Raw genomic sequence first — 25,457 nt, 5'->3', positions numbered from 1 at the left:
CTCTCTATTCATTTAGAATAGAGAAAAGAGAAATTGAGAGGTTTTATGGCATTTGTGGTTTCATACATACACTTTGGTCTAACTTGACCTTGGGTGTTATGGTGGTATTAATCCTGGATATGGCTCCAGGGCAACCATGACTAGCATAGTGTGCTCCATTCCACTCTTCAGAATTCAGGAAACGTGCTGGTCCAATGGTCCAATGAAGAGCAATAAGACTTTTTAAAGAAAGATAAAACATGTCCACAGTGAAAAACACTAGGAGCTCAATATTTAGCTTGTCAAGGACTACATTAAGCGTTTACTGGGCCAAAATCTGTAAATACCAACATAGGAACAAAATTTTGTTACATAGCCTTTCAATTTTTTAGACAAAACAAAGTAAGAACTAAGGGAACCTGACACTAAATTCATTTTAGAAACGAGGAGAAAAATGAGGGCCAATTTTTTTGCAGTCAACAGAATTGACTCAGCAAGAGTTAAATAGGTTCATCGTCACTAAATGTGTTTTTTTTTTAAAAGAGGTGTTTTATTTCAAACTGGAGTTAATGCAAGGGAAATCTACATCCTGTGTTTTGCTAAAGATGAGACAATTATCAAAACGGTCTCATTTAACTGTGATGCCAATATAACTATGGAATCCTAAGCCTTGTTTCAGATTCCTTCTTTAAGGCAGCAAAGGTGTCAATTTAAGATTCCAAGAGTAAATTTAGTTTACCGAGAGCTACATCTTTCACAGCTGAAGCATAATTATGCCAGTAAAAGTTTTAAAGATGTGTGGTTCATTCATTGGTGTCATTCTGCTCTAATATAGGATCAGTTATACTACCAAGTGTGAATCTTCAGAAGTAATCTGTCAAGACCATGGATTTACAATTTTATTGCTGATGATATTCCTTAATTTAGGTATTGAGATACTGTTCTCAGAAAACATTGAGTAGTCATAACATTTATATACTTGTAAGAAAAAGGCAGTCTCACTGAGTTTCCCCATGTAGAATTATTTTGGTAGAAAAGCGCTAAAATGTTCTTGTTGACCTTTGTTAACTAAAGAAAGTCTCTTTTCAATTAAAAATGACCTTTCTTTTCAAAATGGAGTTAGGTTATATCAAATAAGGCTAACAGTTTTAAAAGGTCAAAAACAAATTAAATCTTTTGAATTAATAAAAATATTTCTGTTGACCTGACCTTTATTTATTTATTCATCCATTCAGTTTTTGGATGATGGTATGTAAAAATGTTTGTATCTGAGACATTACTAGTGTTGCAAGGTGGGAGAAAAAAATTGAAATCTTCAAAATTCTTATGAGAGACAAATGTTTTCATGTACTTCCATATATTAAGGGGCACCTTACCTTTGACTGTCACCAGGAAATTAGGAGATGATTTTAGACAGAGCAAATTTTGTGATGGGGAAGTTGAATCACCTAATTCTAGAAAGACTTTGGAGGGATATAGGTGCTTCTGCTACAACTACTGTGATGTAGTTATGAGAATATATACTTATTAAGCTAGTCTTAACATTTACAAATTAAAGATTTGCTCAAAATTTTTAAAACCAAAGGAAAGACCTCCACTTAATACAACAGTTTCTGAATTATGTCTTAGTGCAGTCATAAAAATAGCAACAAAATCCTCCAGTAGTGGGTTGATGGACCATCATCTAAGCATTTTGGAGAGTATAAAAGAATAGGTGAGGAAATTAAAATGTCCTTCATGTTGAGAAGTGATCCTTTTTATTTGCCACAGCCCAGAAACTATTCATTTGTCAATGCCTGCATAGGGGGACAGTGGTCTCCACTGATACTTGCCTCTGAAAATGTCATACAACCCTACTTTATGCTTCTCTCTTCTCCCACACCTCACATGTATGTTTTTAAATCCTATTAGGGAATGGATTTTTCACTTTCTGCATGAAGACACAGTCCATTTGTTGTTGCTGTCACTGCAATGCAAATAGGCATAGTAATAAATATTGTCAGAATCCATAAATCAAAGAAATTATAGCACTAAACAGAAAATATAAGGTGAGTATAGAGGTGAGATTGTTGCCTTCCTTGGCCCACATAGCTGGGCACAATTGAGGACCTGAGAGTTTTTCTTGTTGGGAGGAACAACCAATGATAGATTCTGTTAGCTGTTAGGTGCAAATCTGGCTTATTTACAGGAAAAGTGCTAAATCCTGTTTCTCTAAGTGCCACAGAAAGAACGATAAGTCATATCCTTGCTTACAACTCACTAGCCTAACCACTAGAAAATTATCTGCAAAAAAAGCCTCTGTCTTGGTTCCTGCTGGGGCCACCCTAACAGTTTGTCTATGGCTGTCCTCTGTTCCCCTTTATGCATTTGCCGTACTTCCACATTAACGCGGTCTGTTTCCATTACCGTAAGCAAGGAGGTATTGAATTGCTCCAGCCACCAAGAAGAGTGGCTGGCATGGCCTCCAGCATAGCAGGAAATCTAGTTAGGAAAGGAAAAAAAACTAGAAGAAACTGCAAGTTCAGCTTGTCGGCCATGAGTTAGGTAGCTTTGCAGGAAAGGAGGGGAAAATATTCTTCCTCAGTTTGTGATACCAAGAAGTGCACATTTCTGAAAGAATCTGTACAGCACAGGAGGGTCTGGGTAGTAACAAAGGTCTTCATTCCTCTAACCTGCTTTTCTTGCATATCTTGGCCTTTTGCCCTCCCTTCAAAGAAAAACACATGTTCTACTGCTGAGAATGCTTTATTAAGTCTTTGCAACACTTGTCCCACTGCCTCTGTGCACATATGCAGAAACGTTTCATTATGCAGTCCCTAGATAAGTAATTGGGGCAACATTCTCTGAGGAAATAATATGATGTAAAATTTCTACTGAAGAGATAGCTGAGTGCAGAGTGGGAAGACTTAGTCACAGTTGTTTGAAACACTTCATGATACAAGAGAATTTTGCCTTTTCCCTTTCATTGCTAGTCTGCATTTGTTTGCAGGGATCACAGGGGTTTCTTTACTCAGTCTAATCTATTATTTAATATTTTACGTTAATGCAAATAAATGAAACTGCTTGGATTAAGGGATGATAGTAATAAAAATACTAAGAAATCTCTGGGAACCCTTTGGCTTTCAAAAAACAGTTTCATTTAAATAAAAATGAAGCACCACAACAGCAAAATAAAAATCATTAGGTAAAGTGATGTTATAAATAATGCTGCTGAGAGATTTTCTTTACAAGTAAATGTATAGATACATTCCCAATACAAGAGCTTATAAATAGCTGTTCTGGCATTTTATCATCTTTCAATCACTAATTTACAGTATGTATGCTTACTGCTTTATGGAATTATTTGTACAAGAGGCAGATGGAGAGCTAGAAAGTAGGTTTGTTTTAAAGATATTACAGTGTGACTATCACTGTGACTGTATCACCAGACCTTATTGTTTTGGGGTAGTAGGAATTACAGTGGTTATCTCTAACCTGTTTTCTTTTTTTCTGTCTTTTTTTCTTCACTCCCATCCACTCATAAAGTTAGACCTGGATTCTGTATTTGTAGCAAGTTGAGTGATGTAAAATAACTACATTAATATCCTTGAAGCCCCAAAAAGTGTTAGTCCTTTTTTCCTTGGCTTATATGGTACATCTTTTTTATGTTTTAGAAAACCAAACTGAAAAAAAGTGACCAGATGAAAAACAGGTATATACATGTTGGTATTCCAGCAAATGTCATTTCATTGTGTGATGTTTTCTAGCTAGCCAGCCATTACAGAATTACTGCCCCATGTGTATGCTATGCTAAAATACCGCTTGGAATTAAGAGTTTTTAGGAGTTACAATGTAAACAGGATTCTTCTGAACTGTTGGAAGAGTTTAATTTTTGAAGTTTTTGTGAAGCTAAATAATGCTTAAGTCCAGTCCATTGACCGAGGTGGGGTGGCGAGCTGAATTTCAGTATAACAAGAAAATGAATGAAGCAGAAAATACCCTATAATCACGCTGGATAACCTAAAGATATCCTTTACTTCACATCACAGGGGCAGAGGATATGTGTCTACATGGGGTACCTTGCATCCTGAAACACTTCATACCGCAGCTCTGTGCAAATCCTCCTCTGGAGGACTCCACTGAGCCACTCCTGTTGTGGGTTTGGGAAGAAGGGACATACTGGGCCCAAGGCTGACTTCTGTCCCGCACAGTTCCCACCTGAGCCTAAGCAGTGGAGTTGTAGTTTAAAATAATACTGCTATACTGCATTGCTTGCAGTACTCATCACCACTGTGGAACCATTGGAAACCTCAAGAGCAATCCTTAGCCTCATTCATTAACATATTTGAAGCGGCTAGAATCTTCTCTGTTACAAACTAAGATAAACTTAAGGTTTCTAAAACTTTCACAAAACACAGAGCAATTTTGTTTGTTTGTTTTGCATCAATTTGAAATGCCAGTAATTTATTTTTAATCTGTATAGTTAATATAAATAAATACTGGTTTAAAAGTTAGTCACAATCTAAAGATCACACATTTTCATTTTAAATAACTTTGCAGGGGGACATCGTAAAGAACTGCAAAACTGATTTTAAATGTAATTTTGAGTCATTATATTTATTGAAATTGATCCTTCTCCAAACAAAAAAAGATTCAAATAGCAAAAGTTTTCTTCAATATTTTTTCCAGTAAATTTCTAATTAAAATTTATAATTAGAATTTTAGAAATTCCTAATTCTAATTTCTAATTAGAAATTTACTGTAGAAAACTGCTTCTATCTCTGGAGCAATAAAAACTGGAGTGAGAATTTTTATATTGATCATAGTTATCAGAAAGAAAGATGTTTTTTCTAACTCAAAGAAGTAAAGCACTTTAGGCTGAATTCCTCTCAGATTTCCTAGGCAATTTGCTTAACCTTCACATGACTCCTCCTCATCTACAGAAATGAGGTAATAGCTCCCTTTCCGATAGTGCCATGAGCATTAATCCATTGTTCTGGTACAAAGTAAGTAAACGCACAGATTAGCGGCTGAAGCAGTTGTAACTATTTCATGAAATAAAATTTTGTTTTCCACCTCAGATTGGGGGAAAAAATCAAAAAAAGTAACATTCTAAACTTTTGATCCTTATGAGAAGTTTTTCTATTCAGATGGGAACTGATACAGCACGCTATCTTTCTGCAGTTGTGTATTCATAGTCATCAACTGTAAATGTTCTTACAAATATAAATAAAATTATTTAAACAATTTGAAAAAAAAAATCTAAATTCAAGTCAAAAATCATTTTCTCCTTGGGGCCTCCATGAGAGAGCATCAAGTATGCACACTGGATGCAATGGACGTTGTGGTTGCTCAGAACCTCGGCCTTACCTTCTCCTGAGGTCAGATTTGTGTTTCTTATTTCTCTTGCAGGAGTCATGGAGTTATTTAGTTATTCAGTTATTTAGTTGAAAGCCTGCTTTTATTAACAGAATCCTGCATTCCTATACTGGAAAACAGCCCTTACTATATGAAATAGTACTGTGCTCACCTATTAAAAGCTGAATTCTGTTCCGTGATCAAATTGTCCCATGACTCTGAATCAAAGAAAAATACATGAAGAAAAAGTCTTTAAATCAATCACTGTCGTGGATCATTAGACTATTACAGAAATGACCGAACTTCTTAATTAATCTTGAAGGGAAATGAAATTGGTCACTGGACTGCCAGAATCTGGTAAGTTTTGTACTCAGCTGAGCTACTATACAACATACAATGTGATTCGTAATGTATCTGAACCCAAGCTCAGATATGAACAAAGACAAAAAAGCTTTTATTTTAGGCTGCCTACCAAATTTTTAATTGGAAGACATTCTGAGTGAGCTACCCCAGCTTAGTATTGCATTTGCTATTTTGCATTCATGGAAGGTATGACTAAACCAAGTAAAAAATACATGAAACAAAAGGGATCCATTTCCTGGCAAATATCTTTTTCATATCACAGTTGTTTTTCTCTAAAAATACCCTCAAATTATTAAGTAATTGAAAAGTAGACAGCTTCTGATCCTTCTTTTCCTCTTTTCATCAGTAATTGAGAGCCTGGCTACAACACACTGCATGTGAAAACTGTTTAAATCCTTTTGTGGAACACCTTTCCATACAGATATGCAGTTTAGCACAGAGGAAGGCCTGTTACAACGTGCAAGTAAATTTAACTTCTTACAGAATTTATAGTATAAACTAACTATAATTATCCTTGCAAAAAAAGAAAGTGAATTTAAAAAGAAGTAAGGATGATCTTCTAATTTAGCAAAGTCTGGGTTTTCAGATAAGGAATCACATTTGAGCTCCATATGACTGTTAAATGTGCCAAATTAAAAATGCCAGAGATGTCTAATTCATGCTGCAGACTAGTGATAGTATACAGTCATTATGCTAGTTAGAAGGAAGCCATTTAAAGGGAAGATAAAACAGAGAGTGGGATGGTATATGAAGACCATTTTAACAGTGTGACAGAAGAGTATGATCCTGTATTTTCCTATACTATGGGAACCACACAGTTTATTTTAAACCTAGTAAACAGAAGCTGCAACTATTTACCTTATGTTTCATATCCACTTTTGGAAAAGACTGAGGCCTAATGTTCTGTTTTTCTCACTGATGAAACTGCAGCTGCAGAAATGGCAAAATGTCACACTGGAAATCTGCTGCAAAGTTTCTTAGAAAACTTGCTGAGATTGTCTACCTGTGAGCTGTGTTACACAGCAGCACCACAACTCTGTAAATAAGGATCATCTGCTGTATCGGCAAGGGGACCTGAAAAGGTGACCACGTAGAAGTAGTACCCTAGGAAGGTCAAGGACTTTTGGATACTGTGCGGTGGCCCAGTCTGTTCTCCACAGACATTCGCTGGATGAAATGCCTCGTGGAACATAGACCCTTCGTCCTTTTAAGATCTATATGGAGCTATAGAGAAGGAATGGCAATAAAGACACAAAATAAGTCAATGATACATTAATCGTCATACAAATATCTCCCCACTGCACAGTGTCTTTTCCAAAGGGATTTTGGCTAGTATAATAGCCACTAAGAAATTGTAGTTATAGATGAAAAAAAGGAGATAAGAGCTGTCTTTGTATGGATCAAATAATATCATGCCCAGAAGGCACAGGTGCCTCAGGGTGGTTTGCCCTATCTTCCCACACCTTATCCTGAGACAAGAAAAGCTGTCCATTACACTGCATATATTTGTTTACTAAAATGGAGCCAGATCCTTAAAGGAATTGGAGATAACTGTTCAATGAAAACTGCACTTGCACTTGAAGCACTGCCTTTCTGCTTCCCTGGGGCCACTCTGGAAAGCCGCTTAAACTGAGCCTGTAGTTTTGTATTGCAATCCACAGATACGTGAAGGAAACAAAAGTCTCATTGCTGCTCAGTTATTTTGAGGAGGTGTAGGAAGGCAGGAGGCACTCGGCAGTCTCTGTCATTGCCCCTGCCAGGGTCCCTCCTGCAAATCTCCCTGCTGGTTCCAGGTGGTTTTAAGCTTCACCCCTCCCTCTGGCAGTACCCACCTAAGCCATCGCTCCCCTATCACGATGACGATCTGCCAGCCCGCCAGCAGACTGAAGAGCAAAGAAAATGAAAACGCAACAAAACTACAGAATTGACTAATAATAATTTGAACATGCACAGAGAGGGGATATAAACATTCTGTAGGTAATCTGTTTACTGGTTTGGATTGCATTCTAGACCTAGCAGATCTTGTGTGAAACAGGCATTTTACTGGTGATGATACACAACTCTTGTATGAAGTGAACAGATTAAACTGTTTATGTTCAACTGCTGAAAACACTTCAGAAATTGATGTCAATGTCAGAAACCTTATTAGGTTTCAGAAGAGGTAGGAAAGCTTCACCCTAATCACAAGATAGGAGGTCTTCAGGCTTTTGAGAATGACATCTGAAGGGCGTTTAGATTGTTTTCTATAAAAGGAAAGGGCAAATTTCCAGTACATATATAATCACTGGTAGCATTTATGTTGTCATCCTCTCTAAAGCAGTAACAAAGTGCACAAATGGTGGATGATTAGAGAGGTCAGTGAAGTGCTCCATTCAGCTGTAATTGTAGAGTTTTTAAAAATTCTTTTGACATCAGAAAATATCATATGTTTTTTTAACCCAGCTTTTTGCTATGATTAGTTAATTCATGCAAAATCAGTGAAGAAACAGAATGGCAAATTAAAAGCAGTAAAACAGGAATGTCATTTTGCAGTAGCGATAAGTAATCAGCAAAATCAGTTCACTGTAAAATTACTGCTACCTGCCAATGCTTAGCTCCACATGCACAAGACCTCAGCAAATTTTTGTTTAAAATACTACCACCTTGCAGATCTGGAAAGTGCTTTGAAAGAAAGACCCCATATATGCTTTTGCTGATGCTGCAATCAGTATTCTCTTTTCCTGCTCCCCTAGAGCACTTCACAAGATTTTCTTATCTCGCATAGAAAATCTGAATATATTGTTTTATTTATTTAACATAATTTTTAAACTATCATTGCCTTATAAAATCCAGCAATCTTCCTACTAAGGAAATGATGCAACTTCTTTCTCTCTAATAGTATTTGAAAACAAGTTATGTTTTCCATTTCATTGTTTTTCTGCCCGGGTCTCTGTTTTGAGTAATGAACGGACATATCCCTTCTGATTTTGAAGCAAATTTGCATTAGAGAATAACCACATAGTGAAAATAAAAATATAATCTGCCACTGACCAAATAGGAGTTCTCATTTCAGTAAAATTCTTTGAAATAAGGAATAATTCCTGTTACTTGTAGTTGGTTAAAAGTGGTGGAATCCTTCAGTCTAAGTGTGAGTGGAGGTTTCAATCCAGGGACAAGGGAAATGAACCACATGACATTGTCCATTGCACCAAGTGGAAGTCTGCATTATTTATAAACTTTCTTGTTTCACAAAAGTGTGAAACTGAAATAGAGGGAATACATGGCAGAAAGGACGTAGAGCTGGGGAAATGAAGAGACAGTCCTGTGCTGACTCCCCAGTGTGAAGGGAAAAAAAAAACCCAAGACATTCAGATGACCACAAGCTTAAATGTTATGTAACTTCCATAATTCCAGACCATAAGGGATGCAACTGTTGGCATACTGTAACTCAAAGATGGAAAAAAAAATTCTTTATAGCAGGCTCAGGTTCAGAAAAATGTCTCTGTAGCGGTACAGTCCTGTTCACACATCAGTTACACATTCAGGGCTATATTTGAATGATTTGTCATGTGAACTTTACTTCATACTAGTGAAAAATGATGTTGAACATAGCAGGTTGTAACTTTGACATGAAAGGGTACTTTCCCTTCAGTGCACCTAAATTTTAGCATTGGGCTTTTGTCATTGATGAGGGAGAATGAGGTAGTTCAACTGATCCCCAGACAAACATTTGTAGCATCTTAAATGTTGTGATGCCACTTAATGTTTGCAGTCATTTCAATTCTTCAGCTAATGGTTGGTTGCTTGCCATCAGCAACCATTAGGGTGGAGTCATAAGCTCTCTGGGAGAGTTAATATTGCCTTCTTGGTTTTTCTCTTATTTTATTTTAGGACACCTTTTTTCCAAGAGTGTTATTCTCCTGTTCAGGGTTTCTACAGAAGTCCAGGATAGGAAAAGGTTTTAAATGTTAATGTCTTGCCTATTGCAGGATTTGCATAGCAAATTGTGAATCCTTTGACTGTGCAGTACCTAGCACAAGGTTGTTTGTTTTTTCCCCCCGCCCCGTGTTTACCTCATTTTTTACATTATTTTTTTACGGTGTATGAGGTCAGGGGCAATGCCTCACATACAAAAAGACTGACGGAAGAAACTGAGCTGTGGATTAATGCTGTGACCACTGAAATCCATAGCAAAGTTCATACCATCATCAGAGGCAGCAAGAATAAGCTTTAGGAAATTATTCAGATGTCTCTAAAGTCCTTCCACATACAATTCTGTGTTTCACTTGGTGAAAATGTGATTTTTCTTTCTCTCATATAATAATCGTTGTACTTCTGCATGAGACATTTTACACGTGTTATTTATCAAAAAGTGAAATTGCAAAGCCCACTGGGACAACCAGGTACAGAAAGTTATGTCTGAGTCGATCTTAGTTTAGCTGAAGTTCAGATCCAGTGTTTCAAAGGAGAAAGGAAAAATAGCTTTCAGTATTTCAGTGTTGTCTGTAAAGCAAAACAGATTGCAGGTACACACAGCTCAGAATAGCCAACAGGAGTATTCTGCAGTATCTAACTAAAACAGGATCTCTTAGAATTACATACAAGAAGCACCTTGTGTTCTTATACAATGTACACCATTAAAAAGCAGTTTGACCAGACCCTAATACATATTCTAATTGTAGATAGCATAGTAGCTAGTACCCGTTTGCTCTTTGTGTCAACTGTTTTTTCTCCTTTTTTAAAAAAAAGAGCGAGGCGGGTGGGGGGTGGTTCTTGCAGGTTTCTCTGGGTCTTAATTATAACTTCTCCCTCATACAAACAGTCCTGATAGTCTGCAAGTCCTCTTAATCCTGCACTTTTATACAATCTCCTTTTCAAAACAAATGGAAAGCTACAAAGCTTCTAGCAGTATTAAATTTTGCATAGATGTTCACTTGCTCTAAAGGATGTTTTTTCCAGATTTTTGATAATTTATACTCTCTTCTAAGCTACTGCTGTAGTTTCCATAGTAAATGATCTTTGATTTAGCTCATGGTTATCAATGAAAAAACACCTGAAACACAGCAGTGTTTCATACATTGTTTATCAGTCATTTGCCGGTGACACAAGAACCGCAGGTGAAAGGAAGGATGACTTTAAGTACATTTATTTTCATGTCTGTGCATTCAAGCTGTTTGCCTTGTAGAAAAATTAGATGTCCTAAAGCTGATAAATGTGACTGACACAGTTAAAGACAGAGTGACTTCAGACTTTTTTTTTCTGGTTTGCAGTAGAGGTGACCTCACCTGGTGGTAGCTATCATGCAGTTGTTTCCTCAGATCTTTGCTTTTCACTGTATCCCTTTGCAGGTTCATGGGTCTGCAGTCATCACAAGTTGCTTTAAAGTTGTCCACTCTGTATTCTACACATCCTCAGTCTACTGAGAATAGATTTAAGTACCTCTGAGGTGTGAATACAAATGAAATCTGAATCCAAATATTTCACCATTTATTTTTGCAGCCGGACCCTGCGGGCAGAGATATCTCCATCCGACCAATCTTGGAGCACTGCGAAAACACTCACATGACAATTTGGCTTGGGATTGTCTACGCTTATAAAGGGCTGCTGATGGTAAGCATGGCTTGTTCTGCACAACACTGACTTCAAGCTGCTATTTACTAATAGGCATGAACTGAATTATATTTGCTTTCCTGATGGCTGGGAGTGAGTTAAAACTTCCTTGAATACATCTTTTATAATTGGACCTGTTCTAAAGTTCATTAGGTGGTAATACGTGGATATATACATACGTAAAATAAGACATTAATAGCACTTAAGCTGAATACTATAGATATACCGCAAACCAAGAAATTCAATAGTGAAAAGATGGGTCTATGAATGAGATAACTTTGTAAATAAAGAAGCCTGATCATCTGAATTCCTTTAGGTTCTCCAAAAAGGTGGGACTAGGTTATTCTAGATGTTTACCTCTGAGTTGCAGATGTCCTTCAGGAACAGTCGCAGGAGACGCAAGATTAATTTGGAGCCTGAATCAAAATAACCCTTTTGTCACTGAGGCCCATCTCCACAAAAAGATTTAGTTACTAAAATGGACCACAGGAACCATGAATCCTGAACCTTGATAGTTTAAAAAAACCCAACTTGTAAAGGTAACTATTAACGATTAAAAGCTCCTAAGCCTGAAGTTTTTAAAAACATCTGATTTTGACAGCACTGACCAGCTGAACACCTATCTTGAGTTGAGCCCCTTCTGGATCCTAAACCTAGACAAACATTAGTTTACACTGCCCGAAGGGTTCAATCTGTTCTGTGTGTTTGTAGCATGCCTGTTCTTTAGGATACCTGTGAAGGACTGGGTCAGCTGCTTCCACTCGGCATGGTTGGTGCTGCTGCCCTGGGGGAAGCCGGGGAGAGGGAGCTGCTGGTGCCTGGAGTACTCATCCTCCCTCTCCACAGCAAATGACTGCTCTGCTGGGCTGCAGAGTCCTGCTGCTTTTCGTGCTGCTTTTTTCAGGCTGGAGGATCTTTAAATACGCAACACGAAGTTCAACAGGAAGGGATGAGAGCTTTTTTTTTAAATTCTGAACAGTCAGTGGCTTTGTGGTCAGACTGGTTTGCTGGGGAGTGCCTTCAGGCAGAGAAGGCACTAGCATTGAGTGTCTCCAGTTCCTGGGTGAGAGCTCTGATCCTGGAGCTACTAGCCAAAAGGAAGTCTTCCCACCTTTCCATTTAAAAAAGAAAAAAATAAAAAGGCAACTTTAGGTGTAGACACCTATTTTTCAGAGAATGCCCAAGCAGGCTGTGAAATCAAGAGCTAGGACATACTTGATCCCCCCAAAGGGATCAGGAATTAAGAGAGATTCCACATCTAAGCATGCTTTACTGGGCAGCTCGGAGTGGCTCTGGATTCACAGTAACCTCAGCATGTAGCACAGCATCGAGGGATTTGTGTTTTGAAGGCAAGGACACCAAAAGTTGGAGCCATGACATTGACCAGCACTGGGGCCACAGTTTGTCAGTAAGCTATAACTGTCCATTGGCATAAAACATCATGCTTTATGCAAAAACACAGCACACCACCCAAAATTGTACCAGTACATTGTATGTGGAGCTTCTTTGTACACCAATGAACTAGCCCAGCTCAAAACAGATGGCTGTGAATAAAAGGGAGCAAGGGCTCCTTCAGGCTGTCAAAGCCCCTGTACCCGTCTGCAGGGCCTGTCTGCAAGTCCGCGTGTGGAGCTGGGAGCTTCTGAAATTCCTACTTGTATTCTTTGTTTGGTTCTTCCTAATCTACATAGTGCCAATTTCTGATTTTGTCTCCTTTTTACGCCAAATCTTCCAAAGAGATACAGCTAAATTGGAAAGCATAGCTTTAGTACCCAGTTGCTGACAAGGTATTTAACTTTATTGCAATAATATTTACATTCTGTGTGGTGATGGTTTGTATCTGTTAGGTCATTTATTTATCTTCAGGGATGAAGTTCTTAACTTTTCATCCCTTTTCTAGTATATTATTTTATTACTGGTTTGACATATCTGTCAATAAATTCCTGCTCTTCACTTGGGAGAGTATTTTTCACTTTGCATATTTAATTTTACAATATTTTTCTTAGATAATTTTTTAAAAGGAACAATGTTTTCCATACTTTTGTTACTTTCCAATCTCCTTGTATAGAAATTTTGAACAGTTCATTTTGTGTTCTTCCAGGTAGAATTTGCCAGTGTTCCTTATACAAGTGCTTAAGACGTTCTTCTCTGTAGTTCTGTTTGAAAAGTAAACAAGTAAATATGTTTTGTTCACTTAGAGCGGTGTAAATGAACAAATCAAATTAAAATTCCTTTAAAAATACTGAAGGATTCAAACAAATGGTGGAGGTTTTTTGCAAAAATAACTTCAATAGTATTTTCAATTAAAAATTAAAGAGGGAAAATAGCATTATATATTTTAAAAATACATTCTCAGGTAATTTTCTTTGAAGTTTCTTTCAAGTTTGAGTCATGCTGGACAGTAATCAAACTGCATTGGTTCTCACTAGTCATTTGCCCTAGATTGGTTTGTTGGCATGTATGTTGGACTGTTTTCTACAAGATATGTGACTCAGTTTGTTTAAGTTTGCAAATGCCATATACTTATTTCAGGCACACACTGTTTCATAACCACCAGTGAAATATACACTTTTTATTACTCCAGTGCCCTCTTATCACACAAATAGCTACGTATGAAAAAGGAGGATACTCTTCTGAATCACTTAAATAATTGCTATGGTGAGTTATATGAGGACAACAGGATTGATGCATTTTATCTCATCACCAAAGATGTTCATGTACGCCACACATACTTTGCCTTCAGAAAACCAGAATCTCTTATGTTACTGTATCATTTTATAAAGGTTTATCTAATATGAAATTCTGCAGTTTGTAATAATAAAATACTTATCTCTAATTTAACATACTCTATACTAACGAGCTAGTATTGCTAATTACAGTACAATGCAATATTTAAGGTGAAATGGCTTAATGATTTACTCAGGCCAATATTATTTACAATGACCTCTTGTCTCAAAATGAGAATACAAAAAATTGAGTTAACCTAAAAAAGTACTTTTCTTTTTTGACTTGATATAAAGCAATACTGTCCGTTCTGATGACTTAAATGAACTGATGCAGTCAATAAATCAGTCAGGGTAGGGCAGAGCACAGAAGGGCAGGAAAGGGCACAGAAGGCAAGGCGAAATAAGGGAAGGCATTACTCGCCAGGATGCACAGGTTCCTTCTGTGTTAAAGAAGGAATGTTAAACATTAAAAGTCAGATTCACGATTCTTCGATTGCCTTTGAAGGGATGAGACGAAATGCTTAACTAACTGCATGAAGGCTTCTCAGTTATCGGATTCTGATTCCTCAGGACTGATGACCAGAGAATAATAGGAAGACGACCATCCTGAATCTTGCCTTTGTCATTGTATTAGTCTTCTTAGTGACCCTGGCCAAGTCCCATCCCACCATACATATGGGAGTCAGTTTTTTTCCCATCTCAGGTTCAGCTCCTAAAAGCCTACATACAAGTTCAAGGTCTGTCTGTGCGCACATGACGACCATCATTTGCAGTATGTCTAGGTTTTGATTTCTGATGATGTAGACATGGTTGAAAAGTACCTTTATTTCATATATTCCAAAGGATGATAGAAATCACACCATCTCAAACTTCCCAGTGGTGCTTTATTAGTGAGTGCACTAATATCTTTCTGAGCGCTATGAATTATTTTTCTGATCTCAGCCCAAACAATACCAGATCAAGGACGGATTGGACTCCTCTAGAGCGCTTTGCTTATTAACCACACACACTAGACTTGTCTACAGTTTGATTCCCTTCTTCCTGGTAATGAGTTTAATTAACATTAGACTCAAGGTGTACGTATGTTGGAAGTTTCATTGTGTTGCTGATGTATTATTACAGTTACCTATTATTCAGCTACTGAGAAACAGGCTTTCAAGGCCAAGGTATATTTTCAGTTTGGCTGTTGCTCTATCCTGTAAGTGTTAATTGAGGGGTTTTTAAGCTATAACTAATATTACTCACCACTTTTGATACACGGTTTTTAATGTATGGTCCTTAGCTAACCTTGCTAAGGATGAAAACATCAGTATTTCATGGTGGAGATGGAAAAACTGATGCATATACATCATGGGACTTGGTAAAGGTCGCTAAGAATAAGAAATTTAATTCTTTCGAATGATTCATATTCCAGCGTTCTGTTTTGGTCACTATAGTTGACATACTGCACAACACAACTCTGTAATTGATTTATAAAGGCAAATAAAGTATTAATTCAGCTAAAATATATCTTTGGGATAATGTTCAATCTTAATTTCAAGTCTGAAAGAATGCTTTGCTTCCTGAGGCTCTCTAATCACTAAATTGAATTTGTCTAGCTCTGACTTCCAAACCTTAAACCTTGGTGGGTCTTGCATATATGTTATCCCTCTTTCTCTAAATGACCTGATGCCTTTATTTCTAGGCAGACTACCCTGAGTTTGGCCAAATTTCTGTGACTTTTCTAAAAATCTTACTGCTTTATGAAAATGACATCTACTAATTGTTTACTATTCTCCACCTTTGCTTCCTCTGCATCATTTTCAGCCATGATGTTATAGCCTCCTTCAAGTCAATGTACAAATATGGGACAGCATTAGGTTAGGAATTTTTGGAAACTTATCCTTCTTTTCAGCAGCTGCTCATTAATAGTTACACATTGAGATCTATCACCTAGATTTCAATCAGTTTGAATTTGTTGTATTGATTTTGTGACGTACTATTTTTAAATAACAATACCTTGCAGTATTAAGACAAACACTACTAAGAAATCCAAGTAAGCTGCATAAATGTGATTATTTTTGTTCAGTCCTGCAATCTCATTGAAAAAAGTAATAGCATGTTGAATTATATCGCTATCTTTTTTTTTTTTGTCATTTGTTGCCTGAGTTCATGTATCAGCCATTTCATTAATTTGCCTAGGATAGAAACTACTGTAATAGCTCTGTAATCACTGAAGATGTTTCACTTGCTCTTTTCCCATATGGCCTCTTTATATCTTAAGTGAAGCTTTGCCAGAATTCCAATAAATATCAACAATTAAGTCCAGCAGTCCAGACAACTTCTAAATCAATTACTAAAACTCCTGCATACAAGTTACCAGATCTCTCTGATTACAACAGCCTGTCTTGATAGGGTTTTCAAGAGCTCTCTTACTGCTGGAATAAGCTGCATTTCACTGTTTTGGCAAGATATGAATGCATTGTTCCATCTCTATAGAAATATAGGACAAAAATATTCATTAAGCATATCTTATCATGCATCATTACTATTGAATTTGTCATCTTCCAAGGAATGAATTACTATTAGGATTCCTTTTTCTCCACATACATTTTTAGAAATCCTTATGAATTCTGTTAATGCTGCTAGCCATTAATTTTCTACTATATATTTAACTTCCCTTTCCACTATAGGTATTTTAGAACTTTAATTCATAATCATTATTATGAATTTCCTCTTTTTAACCTTTGTTACATTCTGTCTAGTCTTCAGCCAATTTTATTGTTTGTTTGTTTTAAATTCCACAACAAACAAAACAATTTTTAAGGTAAGGAAAGCTTCTTTACACTTATGAAGTTTAGGGCAGATTGTTTACAGCACATACCCAAACATCTTTCTGTCGCTGTTTGTAAATATTCCTTTTGCTTCCCCTGCTCCCTTCTCCAATAGTTTCCTTCGCTTTGATGGCTGATCCATAAACATTACTTTTCCAATGTTTTCATGCACTTGGAAGTAGATTTGCAAAAAGGATTTAAGTACCATGGTTTAGAGTTTGGGCTGCAGTCAGTGCCCAGTGGCACAGCCTTCAGTCAGCACTTGGTGCTCTTGCCTTGGTGGGCAGGAGGGGAGAGCGTCTTGGCCGGGGTGCGTGGTCCTCACCAGCCTGAAATGCCTCTTCTCTGAACTCCACCAGAGGTTGCTTGTGTGACAGGTACCAGTAGGCAAATACCCAGCCAGAGCCCAGGCAGTTGTTAGTGTGCACAGAAGCAGAAACTTGGGCGCTAACAGCGTTCGGGCACTTCCAGAAGATACTGAGGGGCAGCCTGACCATCCTTGCTGGATGCTGGATGTAGCTTCTCACTACCACTTCAGGTGCTTAAGCCCTCTCTGTACATCTAGCCCAGGAGCTGCTTATGAACAGTACAGCTGTGGTGTGTAACATGCGCTTCTCATTTTTACCGTTTTACTATATTTACTCATTATAGACTGGATATAAAGAAAATTTTTTTCACTCTGAGGGAAGTGAAACAGGGGAGCAGGTTGCCCAGAGAGGCTGATCAGCCTTCATCCTTGGAAGGTTTCAAGACCAGACTGGATAAAGCTATGAGCAGCCTGGTCTGACCTCGCAGCTGAGCCTGCTTTTTGAGCAGGAGATTGAACTAGATGATTTCCTCAAGTCCCTCCCAATTATCTTGTGACGTTATATCAACAATATGTCTATTCTTAATTAATCTCTTTATCAAATTAATAAATTTTATGTGTAGAAAAATTGAATAGTCTCCAGATTATGTTAAAATTCCTAATTATTTTCTGAAAATACCTTTAACCCATTTACTTGCATTCTTTCCTAATTCCCTTCACGATCAAAAAGAGTACTCAGAAGAAGGGACTGCCACCTTCTCAATTAATTTGCATGATTCCAACTCATATTTATGGTGGGTTTAGCACCAACCCATCTGTCCCATATTACAATCATTACAGAGGAAGATAGTTAAGCTTTGTGGTGGGGGAAGGTAGTTTATAGTGGTACCAGATATTTGTTATATCTTTAATAAGACATTGACAGTGTTTTAGCATCCAAAACATAAGTTACCATATGGTTTTGTAGGATAAATTTTTCCTTACTATGACCATAAGGAAACTTCAAATGTATTCTTAAATTATAGCAGATATTGCAGTATTCCCTTACATGTCTCTTGGCATCTATTTTTGTATAGCAGAAATAGATTTAAGTTGTAGCACACACTTGCTTTTGTCAGAGATGTTTGATCATTTTACAGTGTTGTGATTATCTGTGGTAATCTTATGCCAGAGACAATATAAAGCTATTCCAAATGGATATTCACTAATAACCAATTACATGTTTGTTTCAACTTAATTACTATAATGTATTTCAAGACTAAGCAGAATTTTCACGGAAGAAAGTCAAATACAGTCTGAACAGAAAGAAGGGAAGATATTTTATTAACCTGTTGATTTGGGAGGCTGGGGTATAAAGTGGAAAATTTTATCTGGGTGTATGTTATGTCCATAGCTTTGTGCTGCTGCTCTTCCATCTTGCCCTGGGCAGGACCATACTAAGTGCCCTGCAGCATAAAGGACTTTGCCAAGACCTTTACGAAGAAAGCCCTTCAGCTGAATAGCTGAACATCATATCTATCAGTTAAAAAAATATTTAGCTATTATCTTAATGCTTAATAGAAATATTAAGCTTCCCTTTAGTACTGTCCATCCAGAGCAGCTCTGTGAAAATGAACTAAATACACAGCTGACTCATACCAGATCAGGGGAGTGAGTGATGGTTTAACGTCAGATTGTACTGACTGTGAAGTAGAAGACCTACAAGGGTATAGTTTGTCTTTCAGTTTGCTAACCTTACTTGGTGTGCTGGCGATTAAAAAAAAAATCACTTTTCTATGCATCTTCCTGAAAACTGCTCAGTATTTTTTACTGCCTGATTCTCCAGTGCAAACCTGAAAATCAAAATGCTTATTTTTTTTTTTTTAGTTTTGAAAATTCTCATTGAAAGAAATCTGCAGCCATTTCACTGAAATAAAAATGTGCCTATGTCTGTGATAATCTGGATTTAGTGAATGAACATGAGTAGGGAAACCCACAACTCCAGCTTCACAGTTACTTCAGACTAAGAGGTCTTTACAGGCCAGAGTCCGGAACTGCCTTTGTTTTAAGGGGTGTCAGGAGGGGAAATCTCCCAGTAATCCAGCTAGAAAAAAAACCCAAACAACCCAAAAAACCAAAACCAAACCAAAACAAAAAAATCCCCAGATGTAAGATCTTTGAAGTAAAGGCTTGCTTTTGTTCTTTTGTGCAGCACAGCTGGGCTATGATCCACAAGTGAGCTCAGTAAGTGCTACTACAATACGGTAATTAGCTGCAAAGCTGCAGCCTGGTCCCATATATAATCTTTTCAAAACCATACCTAGCTATTGGCAAGCATCACTTCTGACAAGATTGGAGACTTTTCCTCTGATATTTCTCTGCTCTTGTCTGATATCCTCAGTATAATTTTCTTTCTTTATCTTTCTTTCCTAATACTGCTCGTAACCCATGTTCAAAGTATAAGCAGACATGACTTTGAAATGAAACGTATAGACAAAACGGTTTAAGGGCAGTACAGGGCAAGAGGGAATATAGGAGGATAAATAATTTCCTGCCTGTGATTTGCCAGTCTATGCAGTCCAATAGCAAATTAGACACTTGATTGTATTAATATATGTTGTAGATCAGTAAGCAATCGTTACTGTGTTTAGCAGTAATTCTGGTGAACATGATTTAAAATGAACTAGCTAGCAGAGTTTTGAAAAACAGTGTTAAATGTTTTCCAATACTTCAGCTACAAACACTTTTATTATATTCCCAGCTATCACAATTTAGTCAGTACAAGATTTTTAAAAATTAAAGTTTCCCTGTTAAACTCTGTAAACACAAATACTGTATTCTCCATAGTCCTGTTATCCCTCTAAGACTTTAATACAGTTTTATTTTAGTGACCAGAATTCTATCTTTAGTCACAGCGATATAATCCTGTTTTCTTCAGATACTGTTTTCCCCAAATTTATACAATGGTTGTCTCACAGCCTTTTTAGGTGCATTGACAACACAACCTAAACCCACCACACCAACTGCTACAAAGGTAATGCTCGAAATCAATGTAGTCTACCCTCAAACAAAAGATGAAACAAACCAATCTTGCCTGTACAGCCCATACCTTCAGAGAAAACCCAAAACAACATTTTATGACACTTTCTACATCAACAAGATGTGTATTCAGTAGACCAAAATGGGAAAAGGCTTTAAGTTAATGACCAGCAATGTAGGAAGCCACCCTAGTTGCATTCTCAATGTGTCTTTGGTTGAGATCCCCAAAGGGACTTAAATTAGACCATTAGACTTGGCAGTAGACTATTATGCTCCTTAACTTTTAGATAACTGCTTTCTATAGGAGAATGCATAGCCCTGAGTTATTCAAACTCCTTCTGTGATGCACAGGATCCATCAGGAGCCTCAGGATGGGAACTGTAACTGCCAGTGAGGAGCTGCCTAAGCGAGCGGGTATAAAACAGTGGGGACAGATGTGTCCTACACCTCCCCGAATCTAGCACATTAGCACTGCTAAGAGCTGCCTGCCTCCATCCCGATGTGTTCATGCACGCCTTCTCTAAAGACTGTTTAATCAAAATTCTCGGCAGAGTTCAGAACTAACATCCCACGCAAGTGCCCAAGTAATTAAGACAGTCAGTCTCTTATTACATAAAATCTGACAGCTTCTGAAAGAAGTTTGAGAGCTCCTTCTGAAGACAGCCTCTACTCTGGGGCTAGGGAGCACATCTCAGGCAAAATTTGGAATTGTGCCATAGTGTCCAAACATGAAGCTATGCAACGGTCATCACCAGCATCATTGTCTTGAATGAAGATGGCTGTTGCTGGATTTTGTGGGGGGCCCAAGCCGGTAGACACACTCTGAGAAGCCTTTACCGGCTTGAGCTCTCCAGGATCAATAGGAGGAGAGACAGCTGCGTTGCAAATCCCAGCAGGCAGCCTTAAATATCAAATAGTCCTTAAATTGCACAGCAGTCTCAAGACTTAGGTGCCCCCAAGCATAATGAGAAGCGTGATTTACATAGCTGGGGAAGATTAATGTTTAAAGTTTAGGTACCAGGAGTAAAGAGCAGCTGAACTGGAGTACTAAGAGTCTGTGTTTTTAACTGGAGCTCCTAAGTTTCATATTCAAAACTTGTCAAGGAATCACAGAAACCTGGACCTTTCACTAACAACATCTGCATCCCATTCCTCAACCAAGCCACTTTAGGGATTTTCAGGATTTTTGCAGTCATAAAAGTGAATCTTTCATTTGTGGAGATTGGCTGAGCCTCAGGAAGGGGGACAATAAGAAGGGCAGATGGAGGGAAGGATGTTCCCTCAGGAAGGCTCTATCTCAGAGGAGAAATCTTATCAATCCCATGGAGCCCTGTAGTCACCTGTAGCAGGCAAACAAGGAGCACATCTGCGATCACCACTGTCCTGGCAGCAGGCTGCAGAAAATTCTCAACTTTTATCCACGTCTGAGTCTCAAAGATGAGCTGTGACTTTTAGAAAAGGAGAGCTCTCTTCCTGAGGCAAGCATTTTACCCAAAATGCCAATAAAAATTAAAAACAATGCTCTCGAATTTATAGTGCATCATTCTGAGGAAACCCACTTGCTGCAAAAGCCTCTCCCTTTCTTTAGTTATCATATAAATAAATATCTTCCTTTCATCTGGAAGATACTTAAGCATTTTCCATGCTGTTCTCAATTATAAATGAGAATAGGCCAAACCATAACCCCCACAACACTGTTCAAATGATCTTTTTCCATTATAATTGATATTTTAGATTGCTTTATAACTGTCTCAGCTATAAATTCATGCCCATTATTTGTAATAAGTGCTGGCCTCATTTAAGTATGTTGGCTGTATTCCCAGAATAATGCTTTTGGAAGGGAATCTGTTCATACTGGGAGAAGTGGGGGAGAGTGAGGGATGACCTACAACCCTAAAAATCTCATTAATAATTAATTGTAGCAGGAGAAGACAGAAATCTTCTCCATAGTTAACCAGGGTCTCATCCCTTTAAAAACATGATACAGACATACACACAAGGATTCCTTCTACCCCTCAAAACAGCTTAGCCCAGACCAGCCTGTTTGTCAGTTCAAGGGCTGGCAAAGTGTAAATTTGCAGCACAGCTAAGCTGCGCAGCACCAAGAGTGCAGAGGGTGCAGAACAGGGAACCGCTGAGACGGTGGCGTGTCTGGGAGGAATAGGTTTGTATCCTGAAAAATGGTGTCATCACCAGTGTATGTCCCCAGTGCAGCCAGCTCAATACAGTGGACAATTTGCTTCTGCAGAGCCTGTAAAGGAGTCTGTACATTCCCTGCTCCATCTGTGCACAGTGCCGGACCTAATGGCAGAGGAGTGCTGCCTGCATCCTTCCTTATTGGAAGTATCATCTTGGTTACCTGAGGGGCTCTGAAAATCTGTTAGGGGATGAGCTGCTTCTCTGGCACAAAGCTACCCAGCTCAATAAACTGCTTACCCACCTCAACTGCCCTACCTGAATGGCTCTGAGACCCCTCTCTGCTCTAGGTACCTGTCTACATACACCTTGACCCCTCAAGAGCAGCCCCCTCCCACGCTCTGCCTGCAGCAGCCACTACTTTTCTTCCTGTGCTTCTTAGGCTGCTGGGAAGGGCAGGGGAAGAGGCAAGGGACAAGGGTGAGGTGTGGGGTCTAGTCCTACTAGAGGAGATGGGTAAAACAGAAGAGGTAGGCCTGGAAGAAGGAGGCAAGGGAGTGCCCTGGATAGGATCATGTCCTGCAGGAGCATGTGGAGGGGACAGGGTGGGAATGGTGCCGAGGAAGATTTAGGTAAGGATTGCAAGGGCAACTGCTGCTGCTGTTGCTGGAAAAGGCCACCCCTGCCTATGTATCTTGATACAGATTGCGGCAGTGACGGCAGCACTGGAAAGTGGGTGAGCAAGAGGCTTGCCTGGACTAGGCAGCACCTCCAGCCTGCCACACTCCATGGGCTGAGAGCAGATGCCTAATCCGCCAAAGCCTTCCAGCCGGGTCTGCTCATGAACATGTGGCAGGGTAATGTACGTGCTGTAGGTAAGAGAATGAAATAAGCTAGCAGGCAGGCTCGGCAATGGGAGGGCAGGGCTGGCAGTTCAGCAGTAAGTCCTGGTTTGAAGTGCCTGCGTGAGTAGGTAGATGCCTGCAGGCTGCTAGTTTCTGTGGGAGTGCAAAGCAGCTGAGTCACAAATGGTTGGGTTTGTTGCCATTGTTAGTTGAGGTAAAAACTAAGCAAATAATCAAGGAAATTTGCAGTTATTAATGTCCAGTTGTTACTACAGTTGATAGCACGTAAGGGGAAAACTAAGTTTGTACAGCAAACATAAATCTGTCAGTTCCCAACTCTCTTGTGCTTGACTGGCAACCAGACAGTGTTCTTCTAGTCCAGGTTATTTGCCTTTGAAATTTTTAATGTTTTTTTCCCACAGGAAAAAAGCAGAAGGTAAATTTTTAATAGGCAACTGCAATTAATCCCTAAATGGCATCATCATAGACCTCTAATTTCCTGATTACCAGATGGGTTGCAGTTGTATAAAAGAGAAGATTATCTCCATGACATGGCAGTGGACAAATGTGATGATCTGGGAGGAAGGGTACCAAGATCAATGGGAGTGCACCTTTTTTGTTTCTCCTTCTTGTCTGTCCCTGCAGTGCCATCAGAAAAAGCCAGAAAACACAGAAACCATGTCTTGGGTCTTAGTGATGGTTCCTCTCTCTGTCGTTCCCTTCCCTCCAATAGGCTTTGCCTAGACTGTAGGCTTGGTTACCTATTTACGTCTTGAGTTCGTTTATGGTTTTACTGAGTTGCCAGAATTTCTCTGAGGAATGCAAGAGAAAGAAAATAATCGTTTGCAGAAGTTCATGTTGTAGAAAAATCTAATTAAATTTCAAGGGATGAAGACAGCTTCCTTACACTAAAGAGTTTCCCCTGCTGAATTGCAAAAGCGTATTGCAAATAACAAAGGGGCTAAAACTTAAAAATACACCAAAGAAAAAAGCAAACAAAAAATTGCCACAAGAATGTTTTATGCCAGAAATCATTAGACAACTGCAATTGAAAGGCCATTACCAACTCCCACTATAATAAAAGACATTATAATTGCAGTCTGAACAACTAGGGTGACACTTTCTACATTGTATGTTTGTCTCTCATGGGACACATCTTGGCACTGCTGTTTATTAATGTAGGTGATAATCATACAATGAATGACTGGCTTGATAAGAGTATATTGAGAACAGCTGCTAAAAATAGCTAAAAGAACAATGCACATTACATCTTTACTCGAATCCTTGAAAACAAACAGGAAGGATTGTCTTTAAAAATTACTAAAAGTATAAAGTAAAGATAGCCATAGCATTTAGAGAAATTTGTTCCCGGCATGACTAATTCCAAGTTTCACATTTTTCTTGTGAGAGCAGGAATCTGTCCTAGTGAGCAAAACAAATCACATCATAGGTAATTAGATATTGGGTAAAAGGTAGGTGTATATCTCTATATTGTAATATCACCTACATTTGTCAAGTTAGAAAACAGACCAGTTTTAAATTAATGCTTTTTCTGGATGCCAGCCAATTCCTCTTATAATTATCATCTTTTTTCCTTCTTTTACCATTTCAGTTATTTGGGTGTTTCCTAGCCTGGGAGACACGAAATGTCAGCATTCCTGCTTTGAATGATAGCAAGTACATCGGAATGAGTGTGTACAACGTGGGGATAATGTGCATTATTGGTGCTGCTGTTTCATTCCTTACTCGGGACCAACCCAATGTGCAGTTCTGCATCGTTGCTTTAGTCATAATATTCTGCAGCACCATTACTCTCTGCCTTGTGTTTGTACCTAAGGTAGGTGAATTTGTTTAGCACGGGTCTGGATGTTTTTCCTTCTGTTTTGTAATAGTGATTTAATATGTAAAAGTTATAATTGCCTTTTCAGGAAACAGGGAATGTGTAAATGAATTCTAAACTGAAGTATATTAGGAACTTTTTGGAAAGGGTGATAAGTGGGGATTCAGGACAGGTCCAGTTGTCTACTCTGCCACGTTTCTTATGTACCCTAAGCAAGATAATTAGGATCTCTGCTTCTATACCTACAAAACAGTAAGACCGTAAGACCTTTTTAGTTCACTGGCATGTTATAAGGTCAACTATGTTGAAACCTCTAAGGTATTCAAGTATGGTGATACAACAGGCTTTATCAGTACTTCAGAGGAAAACTGTATGTACGCTGCAAATGCTGACACTGAAGATATATTTATTAACGGGTATATTAATGGACTAAGTGAGGCACAGACTGGGAGGCATAAGCTTTCATATCTTTTTGCTCTTTTGAGCTCTGAGGATGTGTTTGTT

The 25,457-nt window shown here is 38.3% G+C and overlaps 1 protein-coding gene across 1 annotated transcript in view; it reads left to right on the top strand.

Annotated features, from left to right (window-relative positions):
• The window catches only part of GABBR2 (gamma-aminobutyric acid type B receptor subunit 2), a 492,274-nt gene that overhangs the window by 442,216 nt on the left and 24,601 nt on the right, over positions 1-25,457 (top strand). Inside the window, exons 14-15 of the mRNA XM_050891519.1 lie at positions 11,158-11,268; positions 24,726-24,950. Of these exons, the coding sequence (XP_050747476.1) occupies positions 11,158-11,268; positions 24,726-24,950 (336 nt within the window). The remainder of the gene's footprint in view (positions 1-11,157; positions 11,269-24,725; positions 24,951-25,457) is intronic.

This window comes from Gymnogyps californianus, chromosome 2, assembly GCF_018139145.2.
Source record: "Gymnogyps californianus isolate 813 chromosome 2, ASM1813914v2, whole genome shotgun sequence".
Lineage (NCBI taxonomy): Eukaryota > Metazoa > Chordata > Aves > Accipitriformes > Cathartidae > Gymnogyps > Gymnogyps californianus.
Note: the sequence above shows the minus strand (reverse complement) of the source record. Positions and strands in the feature narration are given on the sequence as shown.